This window comes from Pseudonaja textilis, chromosome 3 (genome assembly GCF_049901715.1).
Source record: "Pseudonaja textilis isolate UNSWEBS1 chromosome 3, rPseTex1.2, whole genome shotgun sequence".
NCBI classification, from domain to species: domain Eukaryota; kingdom Metazoa; phylum Chordata; class Lepidosauria; order Squamata; family Elapidae; genus Pseudonaja; species Pseudonaja textilis.
In genome coordinates this window covers 158,840,037-158,854,843 of record NC_141992.1, presented here as the reverse complement: position 1 = coordinate 158,854,843, position 14,807 = coordinate 158,840,037, and the positions used below count along the sequence as shown (strand labels likewise).

The 14,807-nt window shown below is 35.7% G+C and overlaps 1 protein-coding gene and 1 pseudogene across 7 annotated transcripts in view; both read left to right on the top strand.

Annotated features, from left to right (window-relative positions):
• The window catches only part of NOL4 (nucleolar protein 4), a 132,259-nt gene extending 123,168 nt beyond the window's left edge, over positions 1-9,091 (top strand). For 6 of the 7 annotated variants that reach the window (XM_087931209.1, XM_087931210.1, XM_087931208.1 and 3 more), the window contains one exon: positions 7,170-9,091. In XM_087931209.1, the coding sequence (XP_087787335.1) occupies positions 7,170-7,363 (194 nt within the window). In that variant the 3' untranslated portion in view covers positions 7,364-9,091. The remainder of the gene's footprint in view (positions 1-7,169) is intronic. The other variant, XM_087931211.1, reaches the window with a different exon arrangement.
• A 2,656-nt stretch (positions 9,092-11,747) lies between these two features.
• LOC148126374 (uncharacterized) lies at positions 11,748-14,185 on the top strand (annotated as a pseudogene).
• Positions 14,186-14,807: the final 622 nt, after the last annotated feature.

Below are 14,807 nucleotides of genomic sequence, written 5' to 3'. Positions count from 1 at the left end.
AATTGCAATATTTTCCTTGATTCTTTCTCCTTTCTCAATTTGCATGCTAGCCATCTACCTGGTTTTTTTGCGTCTTCAAAGTAGTTCTGTTTAGCACCTCTAATTTTCTGTGCTAATTCTTCTTTTTCTATTTGACCCATTTTATGTTAACTATATCCATTTTTAGCTTGATGTCCTTTTTCTGTGGCATTTTCTGTAGCTCTTTTTCAAGTCTTTTATACTCATCCTCTAAGGCCTTAGAGGCTAGTCTTTTCATAGTTTTCCTTTTCCTTGTATAGTCTATTATCAAGCCTCTAACATATGCCTTCATTGTATCCCATACATTCTGAATTGATGTATCTTCTTTTTTGTTTTCTCTAAAGAAAAAGGCCAATTCTTTCTCCATCCACTGTGTGAAGTCTTTTTCCTTTAAAATAGTATTATTTAACGTCCATCTAGATCTTCTTTTTTGTCCTTTCCATTTAATTGTCATTGGATTGTGATCTGCCCAAGTACTTGTTTCAATATTTATTTCTTGAATATTAGTTATTAATTCTGTTGACATCCATATCATATCTATTCTGGACCATGATAAGTGTCTATTTGAGTAGAAGGTGTATTGTTTAGTTTTAGCTTTTCTTTCTCTCCATGTATCTTTTAAGTTTATTTCATCTACCATTTTTAAAAAAAGGTTTAGGGAGAGTCTTTCTGTTTTGCTTTATTGTTTTCTGTGCTGTATAGTCCAATTTATTGTCTACAATTCCATTAAAATCTCCCATCATAACTATATTAGCATAGTCCAGTTCAATTATTTTCATATGTAATTTTTTGTAGAATTCTTCTTGTTTATCATTTGGAGCATAGATTGCAATCAGGAGTGTTTTCGTATTATTGTCCATTATTTCCACCATTAGTATTCTTCCATCATCATTGGTATAAATCAATTTTGCTGGGGTGGTCTCTTTAATATATAAAACCACTCCTCTTTTCTTACATTGGGTCAAGGAAGTAAATATTTTCTCTAGTTTTGGCTGTACCAACAATTGTTCATATTGTTTTTTAATATGTACTTCTTGTAGACAAATTATATCAAATTTTAATTTCTCTAATTTATGAAAGGTTTTCCTTCTTTTAACGACTGAGTTAAGTCCATTTATATTAATTGTAATTAATTTTTTCTCTTCCATGGTTAGATTTTATAGTTTACTTTAGCAGCTCTCGTAGATCTTAGTTCACGTTGTTCTTTGGCTTCCACCTTTCCACCTACTGCACCTTCTTCTTTTTCAGTCGCCATTTGGCAGTCCTCTTGGAATTCAATTAGTGAGATCTCTTTTTCTGCCTCTTCCTCTTTCTTTCCAAAAAATTCTGTATAAAATAATTCCGCTTTCTCAATTGAGTCAATTCTATGTCTCTGTTCTTGCCATGTGAACATTAAACCTTCTGGAATCAGCCATCTATAATTCACCTCTTTTTTAAGTAGCATTTTAGTCAGGAATCGGTATTCTCTTCTCATCTCTCTCACTCTTCTGGGTATTTGTTTCAAGACCACAATCTCCTTGTCTTTGTATTTCAATGTTTTCTCTTTTGCCACTTGCAATATTTGTGTTTTAATGGCTTTCTTTGTAAATCTAACGTGAACTTCTCTTGGTAAGGTATTTCTCATCGCATATCTCATGAAAACTCAATAAACCTCATCTATTCCATCCATCATCTTCTCTTGAGTTATTTCCAAAGCTTCAGCCAGTATTTCTATCATTATCACAGCTAGGTTTTGTCCTTTTTCTTCCTCTACGTTTTGGAAACTAAGATAGAATTCTGATCTATCCATCTCCCGTCTCAACATACCACTTTTATCTTGTTCAACCACCATTAATCTATTATCAATATCTCCAATCTTCTTGTCTCTTTGTTTATCTTCTTCAATTTTTTGGAATCTCTCATCATACTTCAACATCATTTGTTGGATGTTCTCCACTTTTTCATTGGTTTTCCCTGTTCTTTGTTCAATGTTCTCTGTTCTTTGTTCAATGTTCTCTGTTCTTTGTTCAATGTTCTCTGTTCTTTGTTCAATGTTCTCTGATCTTGCTTGAATATTTTGAATTCCTTGCATAATCATCTGCAGAGTCACTTTTTCTTGTTCTTTTTCTTGCTTTAACATTGTCTGTATTGAACGTTATCCTCCAGATGGTGGAGAGGAAGAAGTAGAAGTTGAAGAATCGGGAGCTATAAATTTCCTACTCATTTTAAGCAATTCAAAATCTTCAGGTTCTTCTAAACCTTAATCCAATTGTGAAGTAACCAATTATAGTTCAAAATAAAAATGGTAGAAAAAAGAAGCCCAATAATAATAATAATAATAAAAAAAAGGGAGGACAAAATTTCTTCAGGTTCTTGTATACCTTAATCCAATCAATAGCTAGATAAAAAAAGACTTAAGAAAAAAAATAAAAAAAAGGAAAAATTCTTCAGGTTCTTCAACACCTTAATCCAATTGAAAGATCTCAAGTAGAAAAAGGTGCATAAAAATAAACCAGAAATCTAGATGAAAAAACAAAAATACCAGGAAAAAAAAAGGCTTTTAAGCCTTTCCCTTTAAAATAAAAAGCAAATGTAGAGATTGGACTTCCCAAAAAGAAAAAAGAAAAACAAAGACAAGCTCCAACAAAGCCAAAAACCCAAATAGTTATTACCAAAAAAAAGATAAAACATACAATAAAGCTGGTGAGGAGGGATAGCACAACTTAGGAAAAGTAAAAAGGGCACACTGCCCTTTGTTTGATTATCCAAGGCTCTTATTATAACTCTCTTCTCCAAAAACTTATCACCTTTTTCCCCCTATGTTTCAACACCAGACTCCAGCTGTTGATAGAAACCCAGAAGAGCACCTGCAATAATACTCTCCCATGCTCTTCCCTCTATCTTATCAAATAGCAATGTCCTTGAAAAAGAGTCTCAGTTCTTTCTTTCTCAGCTTTGTCTGGTCACAGGAAAATAGAATATTTTCAAGCCTCTAGTTGGCAGTGTTACAAAGTTTCTTTGCTCTCACTTTCCCCTTCCTTTTCCGAGCAGGATATAATAAGAATTAATAAAAAAAGAAAAGATATTTTTTTAAAAATGAAATAACTAAAGGGAGCCTCTAGCCTAAAATATTACAAAATCAAAAAGGAGAAGAAAAAAATAGATATCAACAAAAAAAAACAGTCCAGTTTCAAAATAAAAGATCAGCAATGAGAAAAACAAACCAAAACATTACTTTGACATTCCTGTTTAAAATCGCCGCTTAATCACTTCTGTCAAAACTTTTACAGATTCTTTCTTTTCCTTAGGGTGTCCTTTCAGATCTTAAAATAATAAAAAAAAGTTCTCACCAAACCGGCACACTCTCTCTTTCTGCTCTCTTCCGTTTCGGAGCTATCCCAACTTCAGCAGCTTTAATGGCTGCCTCTTTGCCGCTGGCAAGAAGAGCTTCTCCTGGATCAACAGGGACTTTGCAGTATCCCTGGGATCGACAGGCTGCACTCTTCACTTTCACCGTCTCTTCGGGATGGTTTAGATCTGATAGGACCATCCAGGAGCAAAGATATCGGCAGCGATCTCAGACCTCCAAGATCGTGTGCCATATCGTCGCAACACCAGCTCCGCCCTCTCCTGAATAGTCAAGGTCTTGTTGATGATCCAAACTCTGTAAAGGACCTTCGAATACTCATCTCTAATGATCTAAGTGCTAGAGCCCACTGTAACTACATAGCCAAAAAGGCATTAAGAGTTGTTAACCTAATCCTACATTACTTTTTCTCTGGTTATATCACACTACTAACTAGAGCATACAAAACATTTGCTAGACCAATACTCAAATACAGCTCATCAGTCTGGAACCCACATTACGTATCTGATATTAGCACAATTGAGAAAGTCCAGAAATATTTCACAAGAGTTCTCCACTCCTCCATTCGTTGTAGAATACCTTATGCCACCAGACTTGAAATTCTAGACCTAGAAAACTTAGAACTATTGCGCCTTTGGTCTGATCTAAGTATGGTATATAAAACCATACATTGCAATGTCCTACCTGTCAATGAACACTTCAGCTTCAACCATAACAACAGAAGAGCACACAATAGATACAAACTCAAGGTTAACCACACCAAGCTTGATTGCAGGAAATACGACTTCAGCAACAGAGTGGTCAATGTCTGGAATACTCTACCTGACTCTTTGGTTTCTTCCCAAAACCCCCAAAACTGTAACCTTAGACTGTCTACTATTGACCTCACCCCTTTCCTAAGAGGTCTGTAGGGGGCGTGCATAAGCGCACCAATGTGCCTACCATCCCTGTCCTATTGTTTCTTTTATTTTTCTTATATGTACCCATTTCATATATTCATAACTATGTATATACTTATACCTATTATCTTGTAAGCAATTGACAAATCAAATAAATAAAAAATAAAAATAAATAAAAATAAAAATATACCAAACTTTATACTATTTTGCTATTCTCTGGGCTCTTAAACCACAAATTAGAGTGCCCTGTCCAAGGAGATCAGTTTTTAACATCAATTTTTATGAAGTACTTGAAGTAGTCCATACATTTGCTGCTAAATCAAAATATGTCTTCTGCTGCAATTCCATTACATTTTTTTCCACTTTGCCTTTGAGAAGCTCTCAGTGGCTTAGATGTGATTTCCAAGTAGTTGCCCTTACTGGCATTGGCAGGCTGAAATCTTCAGTAATTCATAAATATAACAGCATTCTATTGTAGATACAGAGGAGGGAGCAATGTCATTAATACTAGAAATGCACAGATTTGTAGTATATGTAGCCATGTATATTTGCTGTATAAAGTTGCATTGAAAATAAGAATGGTTCATGAGGTATTCTGGGATCCTAGAGATGTGAAACTTCTGAATTTTTTTTTCTGCTTTAGTTCTGAGAAAGAAGTGGAATTTGGAGAGGAAAATAAAAATTTATTCAGTTCTTATTGTTTAGCAAACACTCTACTCCAGGGGTGTCAAACTCAATTTCATTGAGGGCCGCATCAGGGCTGTGATTGACCTTGGGGGGGCTGGGGGAACATGGCCGACTGGGTGGGTGTGGCCAACTGGGTGGGCATGGTTAGTTTGACATCACTTCCCAAACTGCTGGCATGTTTTCTCTTTGCATTGGATAGACTGGGCCGAAGCCAGGCTGGCCTGATCTTTCCTCTTTGCATTGGGTAGACCAGGACGGCCCTGCAGGCTGCATCCAACCACATTGTAGGCAATGTCCATGAGTTTGACGCCCCTATTCTACTCTTTTATAGAGTGTAACTTGATTTGCTTATTAGGATATTATATTATTAAATTGAAAAGCAAAGTTTATTCTGATAATTTTATATTTTGTTAAAATTATTGTGAAATAATTTCACATTTACATAAATAGATTTTCAGATCAAATTAAATCTTTATTATTTTCATAGACCAATTAAATGGATGTACAAGTTTGCTGAGCTTTTAAGAAAGTAGAATCTCTTCATTTTTGCCTAAGAAAATGGACAAAGGATTATTCTGAAAACATGAAATCATCAACTTGCAGTAAACATTAGGCACCTTACCACTATGCACTGCATTAAGTTTGTTGCCACATGAAATGTGTCTGTGCTAAAACACTGATTGCCACATGAAATGTTACCTATTTTCAGAAACTGAAATATTATCTATGAGAAAATTCAACTTCTTAAGGCAAAGCTTTTAGATTCTTCCACATAGAAGAATCTAAAAAATACACATATTTGTATTTTTAAACATGGGTTATATTATTTTACAGCTTAATCACTTTTATGTGTTGGTCAAAAAGAAAATATTAGGAAACATTCCACAATTTCCCCCCTACACACACACACACACACACACACACACACACACACACACACACATTATTTGCATTTTAGGAGAAAAGCAGAACTTCCTCTGAAATGGCCTTGGATAAGATAGCTTTTTTTCTAGAATTTTCAGGATTTTTTGGGGGGTGGGGCTTTGGTACATTCAGTGGATGATATGGTTCCCAGAGAATAAACAGTTGTTGCCTTGCATCCATTTGCAACTTCATTCCCAGTGTAATTTTTGAAACTAGAACAAAGCTTTGCATAAAGTACTCCTATGATTCAAGTCTAGTAGGCAACACAGCAATCAACTGATTTGTCACTATCGATCATTCTACAGTATAGAATGTGCTGACAGGGCTGTAAAGTTGAATCTAGTTTGGTAAGAATGTAAGAGCTAAGTGACATAATATATGAATAAGCTGTCCTCAGTTTATCTGTGCACTTGGCACACTCCAGTTTTTATCAAAGAAAGAAAGTTGGTTTCAGAAAATCAAAGACCAGTCAGAGATCATCAGTTATGAACAAATTCTAGAATAGACTATTAAGCAGCTGACTTGATTGCAGCTAGAAAATTACTAACTGGTTGCTAGAGTTCATTACGGATTTACTGTACTGAGGGTATATTATGCCAGACCAGCTATCTCCTTTTGCATAGTCACTGGTTCAGCAGAGAATACATGCACCAGTATATATTGATTTACATTCAGTGAATTCAAAGAAATCCTTGTTGATAAGATGATAAAATGTGGTTTGGATATTTTGACTATTATATGGAACAAAAGCAGCCATTTCCAATGTGTATTTAATAGGAATTCTAAGTCAAGTAGAGACTATGTTTTAGACCCAGAAATAAATTACCTGGGCAACAATTATATAGAGGTATTGCTTAATTTAATTGTTAAATTTACATTTATCAAAAAAGCAGGAGTCAACAGTACAGAAGAAAGAAAAAGCAGCTTGAATATCCTTATTAGATGAAAAAAAAAATGAATATAAATGTAACAGTTATTATGCTTAAGGCGCAACAGCAAGCCAAAATAATAGGATTCACGTAAAAACTTAATTTAACTTACTAAAAGTTAAACATTTCTCTGTCCTTAATAATTGACTATAGGATAAACAGATGAAATGGGAAGTGGAATCTTAGTTTGGGACCTGTATGGGTGGAAAGCCATCTTATCAGGCAAGGAATGATAATATATGAACATCCTACATTGCATACTCTTCACTGAGCCAGCAGTTTACTTAGTTTTTCAAAGACCTTTCAAATCTGTGAATCTATGACGATATCTTGATGTTTCATTCATTTTTTAATTTTCTTTCTCAGGTCCAACTGATCTCAGTATGAAGAGGCAGCTAGCAAGCACTTCCGGGTCTTCTAGCAATACCAGCTCTAGACCTCAGCTGAGTCCAACTGAAATTAATGCAGTACGGCAACTGGTTGCAGGTTACAGAGAATCAGCAGCATTTTTATTACGTTCTGCAGATGAACTGGAAAACCTTATTTTGCAGCAGAACTGAGACACACATTATTATCTTGCTGATCTCATTTTATCATAGAATTTCCACTGTTGACATTTTGATATTTCAGAGCAGATCTTTTCATGTGCCACGCTCTTGTTGACAAGTTAATTTCCATTAGGCCACACTGTTCTCAGTGTACTTGGTGTGTTATGGTTCTGCAAGCGAACTTGGATCTCTGACATTTTTAAGATCATTTGTAATACAATTTGGTTTGTTTTCATGTGTCAGCATCAATAGCAAAAAAAGTGAGTAGAGTGTTAACTCATTCTAACACGGACAGAAACAACAGATATATGCTGGGGTTTCAAATTTGATTCAGAATCCAAGTGCAATATTAACGGAATGTGCTACTGATTCAGTGGACTTAAAGCTGCATTATATGGCAAAATGTTGCCAAAAGCCCTGATATTAATAGGATGTTATTACAATGAAAAGGATCTTGTATTTTAAATAAAATGTAATTTTTATAGGAAAAAAACAAGAAAAAAAAGGCTGGTTCACATTCTAAATTGATCATTTTTACTTTGGTAAATTTTTCACTGATTTTTCAAATGAAGTTTTGAGGAGCTGTTGTTAAGTCCTCCTCAATGAAATTTTAATCCCCTCCCCAGTTCACCTCTGTCCTCAAGGCATATTTTTCATGCAGAGCAGGCCATTCCCTTGTAGTTTCCTATCAAACCTTGGTGGACTTAATTCTGCAGGAAGCAGACTTTCCTGAACTTCATAGCATTTTTTCTTCTGTTTCATAATGAGTTGCAACTTAGTAGTTGTTGATGAAGATGCGAGAGATATTTTCAAAAGACATATCATTACTTTTGTTTTTAAAGGGATTTCCTACAAGCCAGCTCATTTAACTCCAGGATTGCTGCTGCTGTCTTGTACAAATCCTTCTAGTAGTGAATGGATGTAGATGACTGAATGTGAAGAGGTTGCAAGTGACAATCGGAAAATTTGCACTCTTGTGTATATTTGTTTTCTTTCTTTCTAAATGAATATGTAACTGAAAAGGGCCATTGACACTTCTGATGTGATTTTATAGTGCTTATGCTAAACTAAAAATTGTACAAAAATGGTAAACGATAAAACTGCCATTTAAATAAAATTCCCTTCCCTTGAATTTCCCCCTCCCCCACCCCATCCCCATTTCTTACTTTAGGATGTCAAATACACATCGGTGGTGTTTGCTGTGTGCTAAGGAAAGCTTATTTTTATGTATTTAGAGAGAAGTATTTTACTTCGGGCTTATGTAATATCTGTTTTGTTGATTAGCTTTTGTTAAATAACAAGTTCCTTGTGCATTCCTAAATTTGCCTTATTTTTGTGTACAATTTTTTATGTACTTTGGTTTTTCAAAAATGAGTTTAAGGCATCTGGTGATATTTTCTATCTACTTGTTACATATAGTTTTTCAAGTAATGACTGTGGTTGTGACAAAGTAATGTGCACTTTTTTCTTGTAACTGGACATTGCTATGCTTTTTCCCTTTAGTGTTTCTAGAATTACTGTTGCATACAGTTATGTTTTTAAAAGACAACTTTTGTGATACTGTTGGTGAATATCAGTGTGAAAAAGCCTATTGAAATGAGTGTTTTGGAGATACCTAAGTACACAAGCTGTTAAGTTGTAGATGCAATTGTTCACAAATTTAAATGAAATTTTAAAAAAAATGAGGGCTGGGGGAACAATCTTCAGTTTTGTTTGGGTGAATAAACATCTGTGTTTCAATGCATGCTTGTGAAACAGTGTTTGACATAAAATTTTGTCTTTTCTCTCAGGGCAATTTAAATCCAAATTATAAAAAAATAAAATATTCATCTGAACATAATGACGGTTTAGATAATCAAATAGAAGCATGCTTTGCATACATTTTGCTGGCGTCTTTGCCTAGATTTCAGTGAAATTGTCGCTGTTTAATTTGCCTATAGAATTTTTTTTAATAGTATATATCACAAGTAGATGGTGAAGATTTGTAGAATCCCTAGGAAAAGTCTTAATCTCTGCAGTGTTGCAGCAGAAACTGGGGCTAGTGTTGGGATTGAAACCTTGGAAGTTTCACTAGCAATCCAAACTTGGTAAGGTACTCATCATTGTTTTAAAAAGAAAAAAATATTTATGGACTGAACAGATTGTGTGCCCAAATAAATGCTGACAAGAAAGGGGAGGAAAATTACTATGTGTTATTATGTGTTTTGGCAGGTTAAATTATGACATTACATTAAAAATTGTGAATACATCCAATCCTTTGGTTATGTCAAAAGACGCATATAGAAGATTGGCTAAAATATATACATATTTATCCCACTGTCTTAGCCTCCACTGCATGTGGCTGTGTTGTATTGTACTAAAATAATGATGACCATTCATGATCAATCAGTTTCTTGAGAACTTATCTACCCAGCTACATTCTAGCCATGCTTAGATCAATACCAAACATTATGGTTTGTAGAGAAGTAGGCCACAAATATATTATCAATGCATGGGATGGCCCCATTACAGTAAGATTCTCAAAAAGATGGACAGCCAAACAAATACAAGATATACCTGGGGAACAGAGGTAGTATGAAGCAGGTTCTGACCAGTTCTGGAGAACCGGTAGCAGAAATTTTGAGTAGTTTGGAAAGCCAGCAAATACCACCTCTGACTGGAGATTTTACAGTATCCTTCCCCTGCCACGCCCACCAAGCCATGCCCATAGAACCAGTAGTAAAAAATTTTGAATCCCACCACTGCTGGAGAAGCTGTACAATAAAGTCTCAGAAGATTACAAGTTTTTTCTTGACATCCAGTTCTACATGAAGAAAGAGTTAAAGTTTAGTAATGATCATGAATATATTTCAGTGGAACTTCACCTTGTGTACCATTGGAGGAGGGTCAAAGAAGTTGGTCTGATAAAAGTGGCATTGTGACACATATCCTATCCATTTGATGCCTGCATCATGACATTTGTATATGTTGGGTAGAGCTTGTGGCACAACAGCATAATACTGCATTTGCAATTTGGACATACAGAAGGAACTTGAGGATGACCATGTTCACCACTTACATTATTTCATCTTGGGGGCATTTTCCTGACCCCCCCCCAAAAAAAACCCATTATATTAAAATCACATCTCAAAAAGAAAAAAAATGACAATGAAGGTAAATAAAGATTACTCCCACCAGCAATTCGACCATGATTAATATATCAGAAATATTTGTCTTTCTTTTGTTTAACATGTCCATCACTCTGCATCTGCAGCAGTCAAGTTACTTTCTTGATCCCAGCTGCATGAACAAGGATAGGAAACCAAGTGGAATGTTCTTCAATGTGTGAACAAAATTTGCCACCTGTTGCCAAGGGATGGCAAATTTGCCTCACATATTGGAGAACTGGTGGTCTGACATGGAAGAGTAGAAACTAGATGAACTCTTGTCAACGTTGTTTAGTGAGATATACATGATGCCATACAAATAGCAGCGAGTGTCACATAATTCAGTTAATTTTCTCCATGGGAAGCTCTTTGGCCTTCCCTGTTGTTAGGTAAAAGTGTTATCCATCCAACTATAAGTTGGTAGTAAATCATAGTGGAAAGAAATTTGCTGCCCCCATGGTTTGTATTTTGCCTCCATCATAAGTGTTTTGAGTCAATACCAAACAGTGATATTCTGAAGCACATGCAGCAAGGAAAGCAATTAATTGATTCCTCCAGCTTTATTGCCCTCCTTCCTAATATGTCAAGCTGTTGACATACTGTATGCAAACATTCCCCAATCACATCTTTGGAGTAGAACTGGGCTGGACTGTGTGCTGAACACTGTCACCTCTAAGCTGCTGCTTTCTCTAACCCTTCTTTGGACTCCATTTTGTTGTAATCCAATTTGAATATAATTGAAATTACACAACACTCACCCACACAGAGAGAGAGAGGGGGGGGGAGGGAGGGAGGGAGGGAGAGAGAGCGGGGGGAGATCAGAATCTCAGAATAAAGTCACAAACAGCATGTTGATTTAGGAATTCTCTTTATATAAACAATAAGCATTGTTTTACAGATTCATCTTGTTCTGTTCAGGAGGCAATGAGGAGAAGAAATGGGGAACTGGACCTTTTCCATCTTGATATATTGTTTCAGACCCTTCTGCATGAACCCAGTTCACTGTTCTGCTATTTCTAGCTTCCAGCAATACTTCTCAGGCACTGCTGTGTCGAGCTGCTTAAGAGGTAAGAGCAACAGGGTAGTAGATGCTGATAGGAACTGACAGGAAGGACTTGCCCAAATCAACCTGAACTGGCCAATCAGGTTTTCTGGATGCTCTGAATGAATGTTGGATGAACTGGGATGAATTTTACATAATTTGCCATAAATTATTTGATGCTCTCTGATTAAGAGGAAAAATACTAATGATGAGGCAGCCATGGTTTAAGCCTAAGCTTGTCTTGAGGAGAAGATACGAAGCCAGTAAGGCTAAGCTTTGAAAATGTTTCTGGCATTCTCACCCAGTGGTTTATCAAACTCCCGTGGCTTCTTCTACTTTCTTATTCAATTCTCTGTCAGTGGCACTCCTTGAGCCAGTATTGCAATATATTAATCAATTGACAGGGCCTTTCAAAGAACGTTTGAGCTTGATTGTAGTGCTATTCAATGAAATCTACTGTACTACAGTATAATAGTATAAAGTAGTATTATTCAAAGGCATTACTGTAATACTATACGAACTCCATGAGTGCAAAATAAGCAAAAATTGCTACAATGAATCTTCTGCTCCACATTTTGATTAGTTACATTAATTAATTGACTAGTGATTAGTATAATTGACTGTTTGGTGTGATATTGCTTTATTGATTACCATAATATCTTGTTTGATTGAACAATCCAATCAACAAACCATCTCAACAATCCCACCATGCCAGGAAAACAATCTAATGTCAAACCACAACCTAAAAAGAAAGAAATCCCTACTAAAGAACCACAAGACTCTTGCTTTTGCCTTATATGTAAAGAAACTTTAAAGGAGAATGAAGATTACATCAAATGTTCTCTTTGTGACAACTACACTCACCATAATTGCTTAGGATTACCCAAGCAAATGACTCTTCCTAAAATCATCTGCCAATGCTTTTCCATATTTCTGCCCACCGTGCAGACCCAAACTAGACAAATACATTGCCCTGTTTAAAAGAGTTGATACCATAGAAACACGTACAACATCCCTTGACACCATTGTAGCATCCCTGGACACTATACAAGCAAGATTAACAAACCTTGAAAAAAAAGACACAACACAAAAAACAAACATCAAACAACTACAAACCATATCTCTACCCAACAATCGCAACCAAAACCCAATCCACAAAAAGCAACAAATCCTACAAATATTGATATCTCCATCCTCATCAAAGAAGCCATTGAGCGTGAGCGGAAGTGACCAAACGCCATCTCATTTGGTCTAGAGGTCAATGACAATGATGACATCACTAACATCTGCAACATCATTAGAGACTATCAAGCATCAACCATCTCCCCTGATGAAATACTTGATATATTCTGCATCGGTCTAGAGCTCAAAAACAAAGACGGCTCAATGGCCCTACGCCTCTGCAGGGTCATTTGCAAAAATGAATTAAACAAATATAAATTCATTTTCTCAATAAATTCACTCACAAAGAGCAACAACAACCATAACAACCTTCATTCTTGCCTTGATCTAACCTTACAACAATGTATATGATCCCGTGAACTTTGCTCTGAGCTCAAAAGACTACATGGATTAGATAATACTAATCTATACACTGACTACCATGCAGATTGTATCAAAAGCAAGAACCACAACCTATGTCCCAATAACCATCACCCAAATAGCCAATGTTAGGGATGCACGCCCCTTACTTCCTCCAGACCCACTACTTTATATCTTAAATGCAAACTATTCAATGCAAAAAGCCTCGCAAATTAAATTCATGAATTCCTCATCTTAGAAAACACAGCCACATTCAACATTATATTTGTCTGTGAGATGTAGCTGAATGCATCTTCCCCCAACTCCACTACCACAGTCAGAGAATATCATGTTTATCGGTCTGATCGCGAAATCCGTAGAGGAGGTGGAGTTGCTATATTCTATAAAAAGTCTCTAATTCTAAAAAAGATTCAAATTATACAAGAGCTTGCTCTTCCTGAGACCATCATCTGTGAACTGTCCTTAAATACCTCAATCTGCTTCTTACTATGCTATTGAGCCCCTGACTATGATATAATTCATGCAAACAAGGTAACTTCATTACTGATGTGGACTGCCTCTTGCCCACATCCTCTTATTTTTCTTGGTGACCTCAACTTACCTCTTATAAATTGGACACTAAATGAATGTACATCTGAACCCATTCATATAACCCTGTACAATGCCGTTACCAAACTGGGACTGGATCAGTTAGTATATAACAACATTAGACTAAACAACTGCCTCAACCTCATCTACTGCAACAGCTCAAACTCAATTTATGACCTAAAAATACAGGAACCATTTGCAAACATTGACCACAGCATGATTGATTTTTCTCTAAATTTACACCATCACAAAGAGGATCATAATGATGGACCCCCAAAATACAATTTTAAAAAAGCCAATTATGAACTCATAGCCGCCAACTTATCATCTCTTGATTGGCACATTCTGTTCTCTGGCTGTAATACTATAGAAGAACATTATAATGCTTTCTTGCTTGAACTCGAAAGGGTCATTAAACTATATGTTCCATTAATAACCCCCAAAATCAAAACAAAAAACAATTTACCCAAAATAATAAGAAAACTTCAATCTAAAAAAAAAAACCTTATAGCGTAAAAACAAAACTAAATATGTAACTAACTTTAAAAACCTATACAACACCTTATGCTGACAGATAAAGGCAGAATGCAGCAATCACCACTGGAAGCAAGAGGAAAACCTTCTATGCACAAAATCCACCCACGTCTTCTATAACTTTGTAAACACCAAACTTAAAGACTCAAAACCATCCCACCCCTAAAAGGATCAAATGGGAAAGACTATAGTGATAAAGCCATTAAGGCAAATCTCTTCAACACGTTCTTCAGTTCAGTCTTTGTAAACAGTAATGGCTCATGTTCCACTTTTCCTAATCATACCACAATTATCTGCAATGATACTGAGGATAATGTAGAAAATACACTACGTCACCTAAAACCATCCTTATCTATTGGCCCTGATGGTTTATGTGCATACTTCTTAAAAAAGCTCTCCACTACCATAGCAGAACCTTAAGCATAATATATGAGATATCATTCAGAACCAGCTCATTACCAAACCTATGATCTTTAGCAACGGTCATCCCTATCTTCAAAACAGGTGACCCCTGCCTGGTTGAAAAGTACAGACCAATCTCATTGTGCAAAGTTATGAAATCAATTATTAATCAATGCATTACCTTCTACTTAGAGTCAAACAA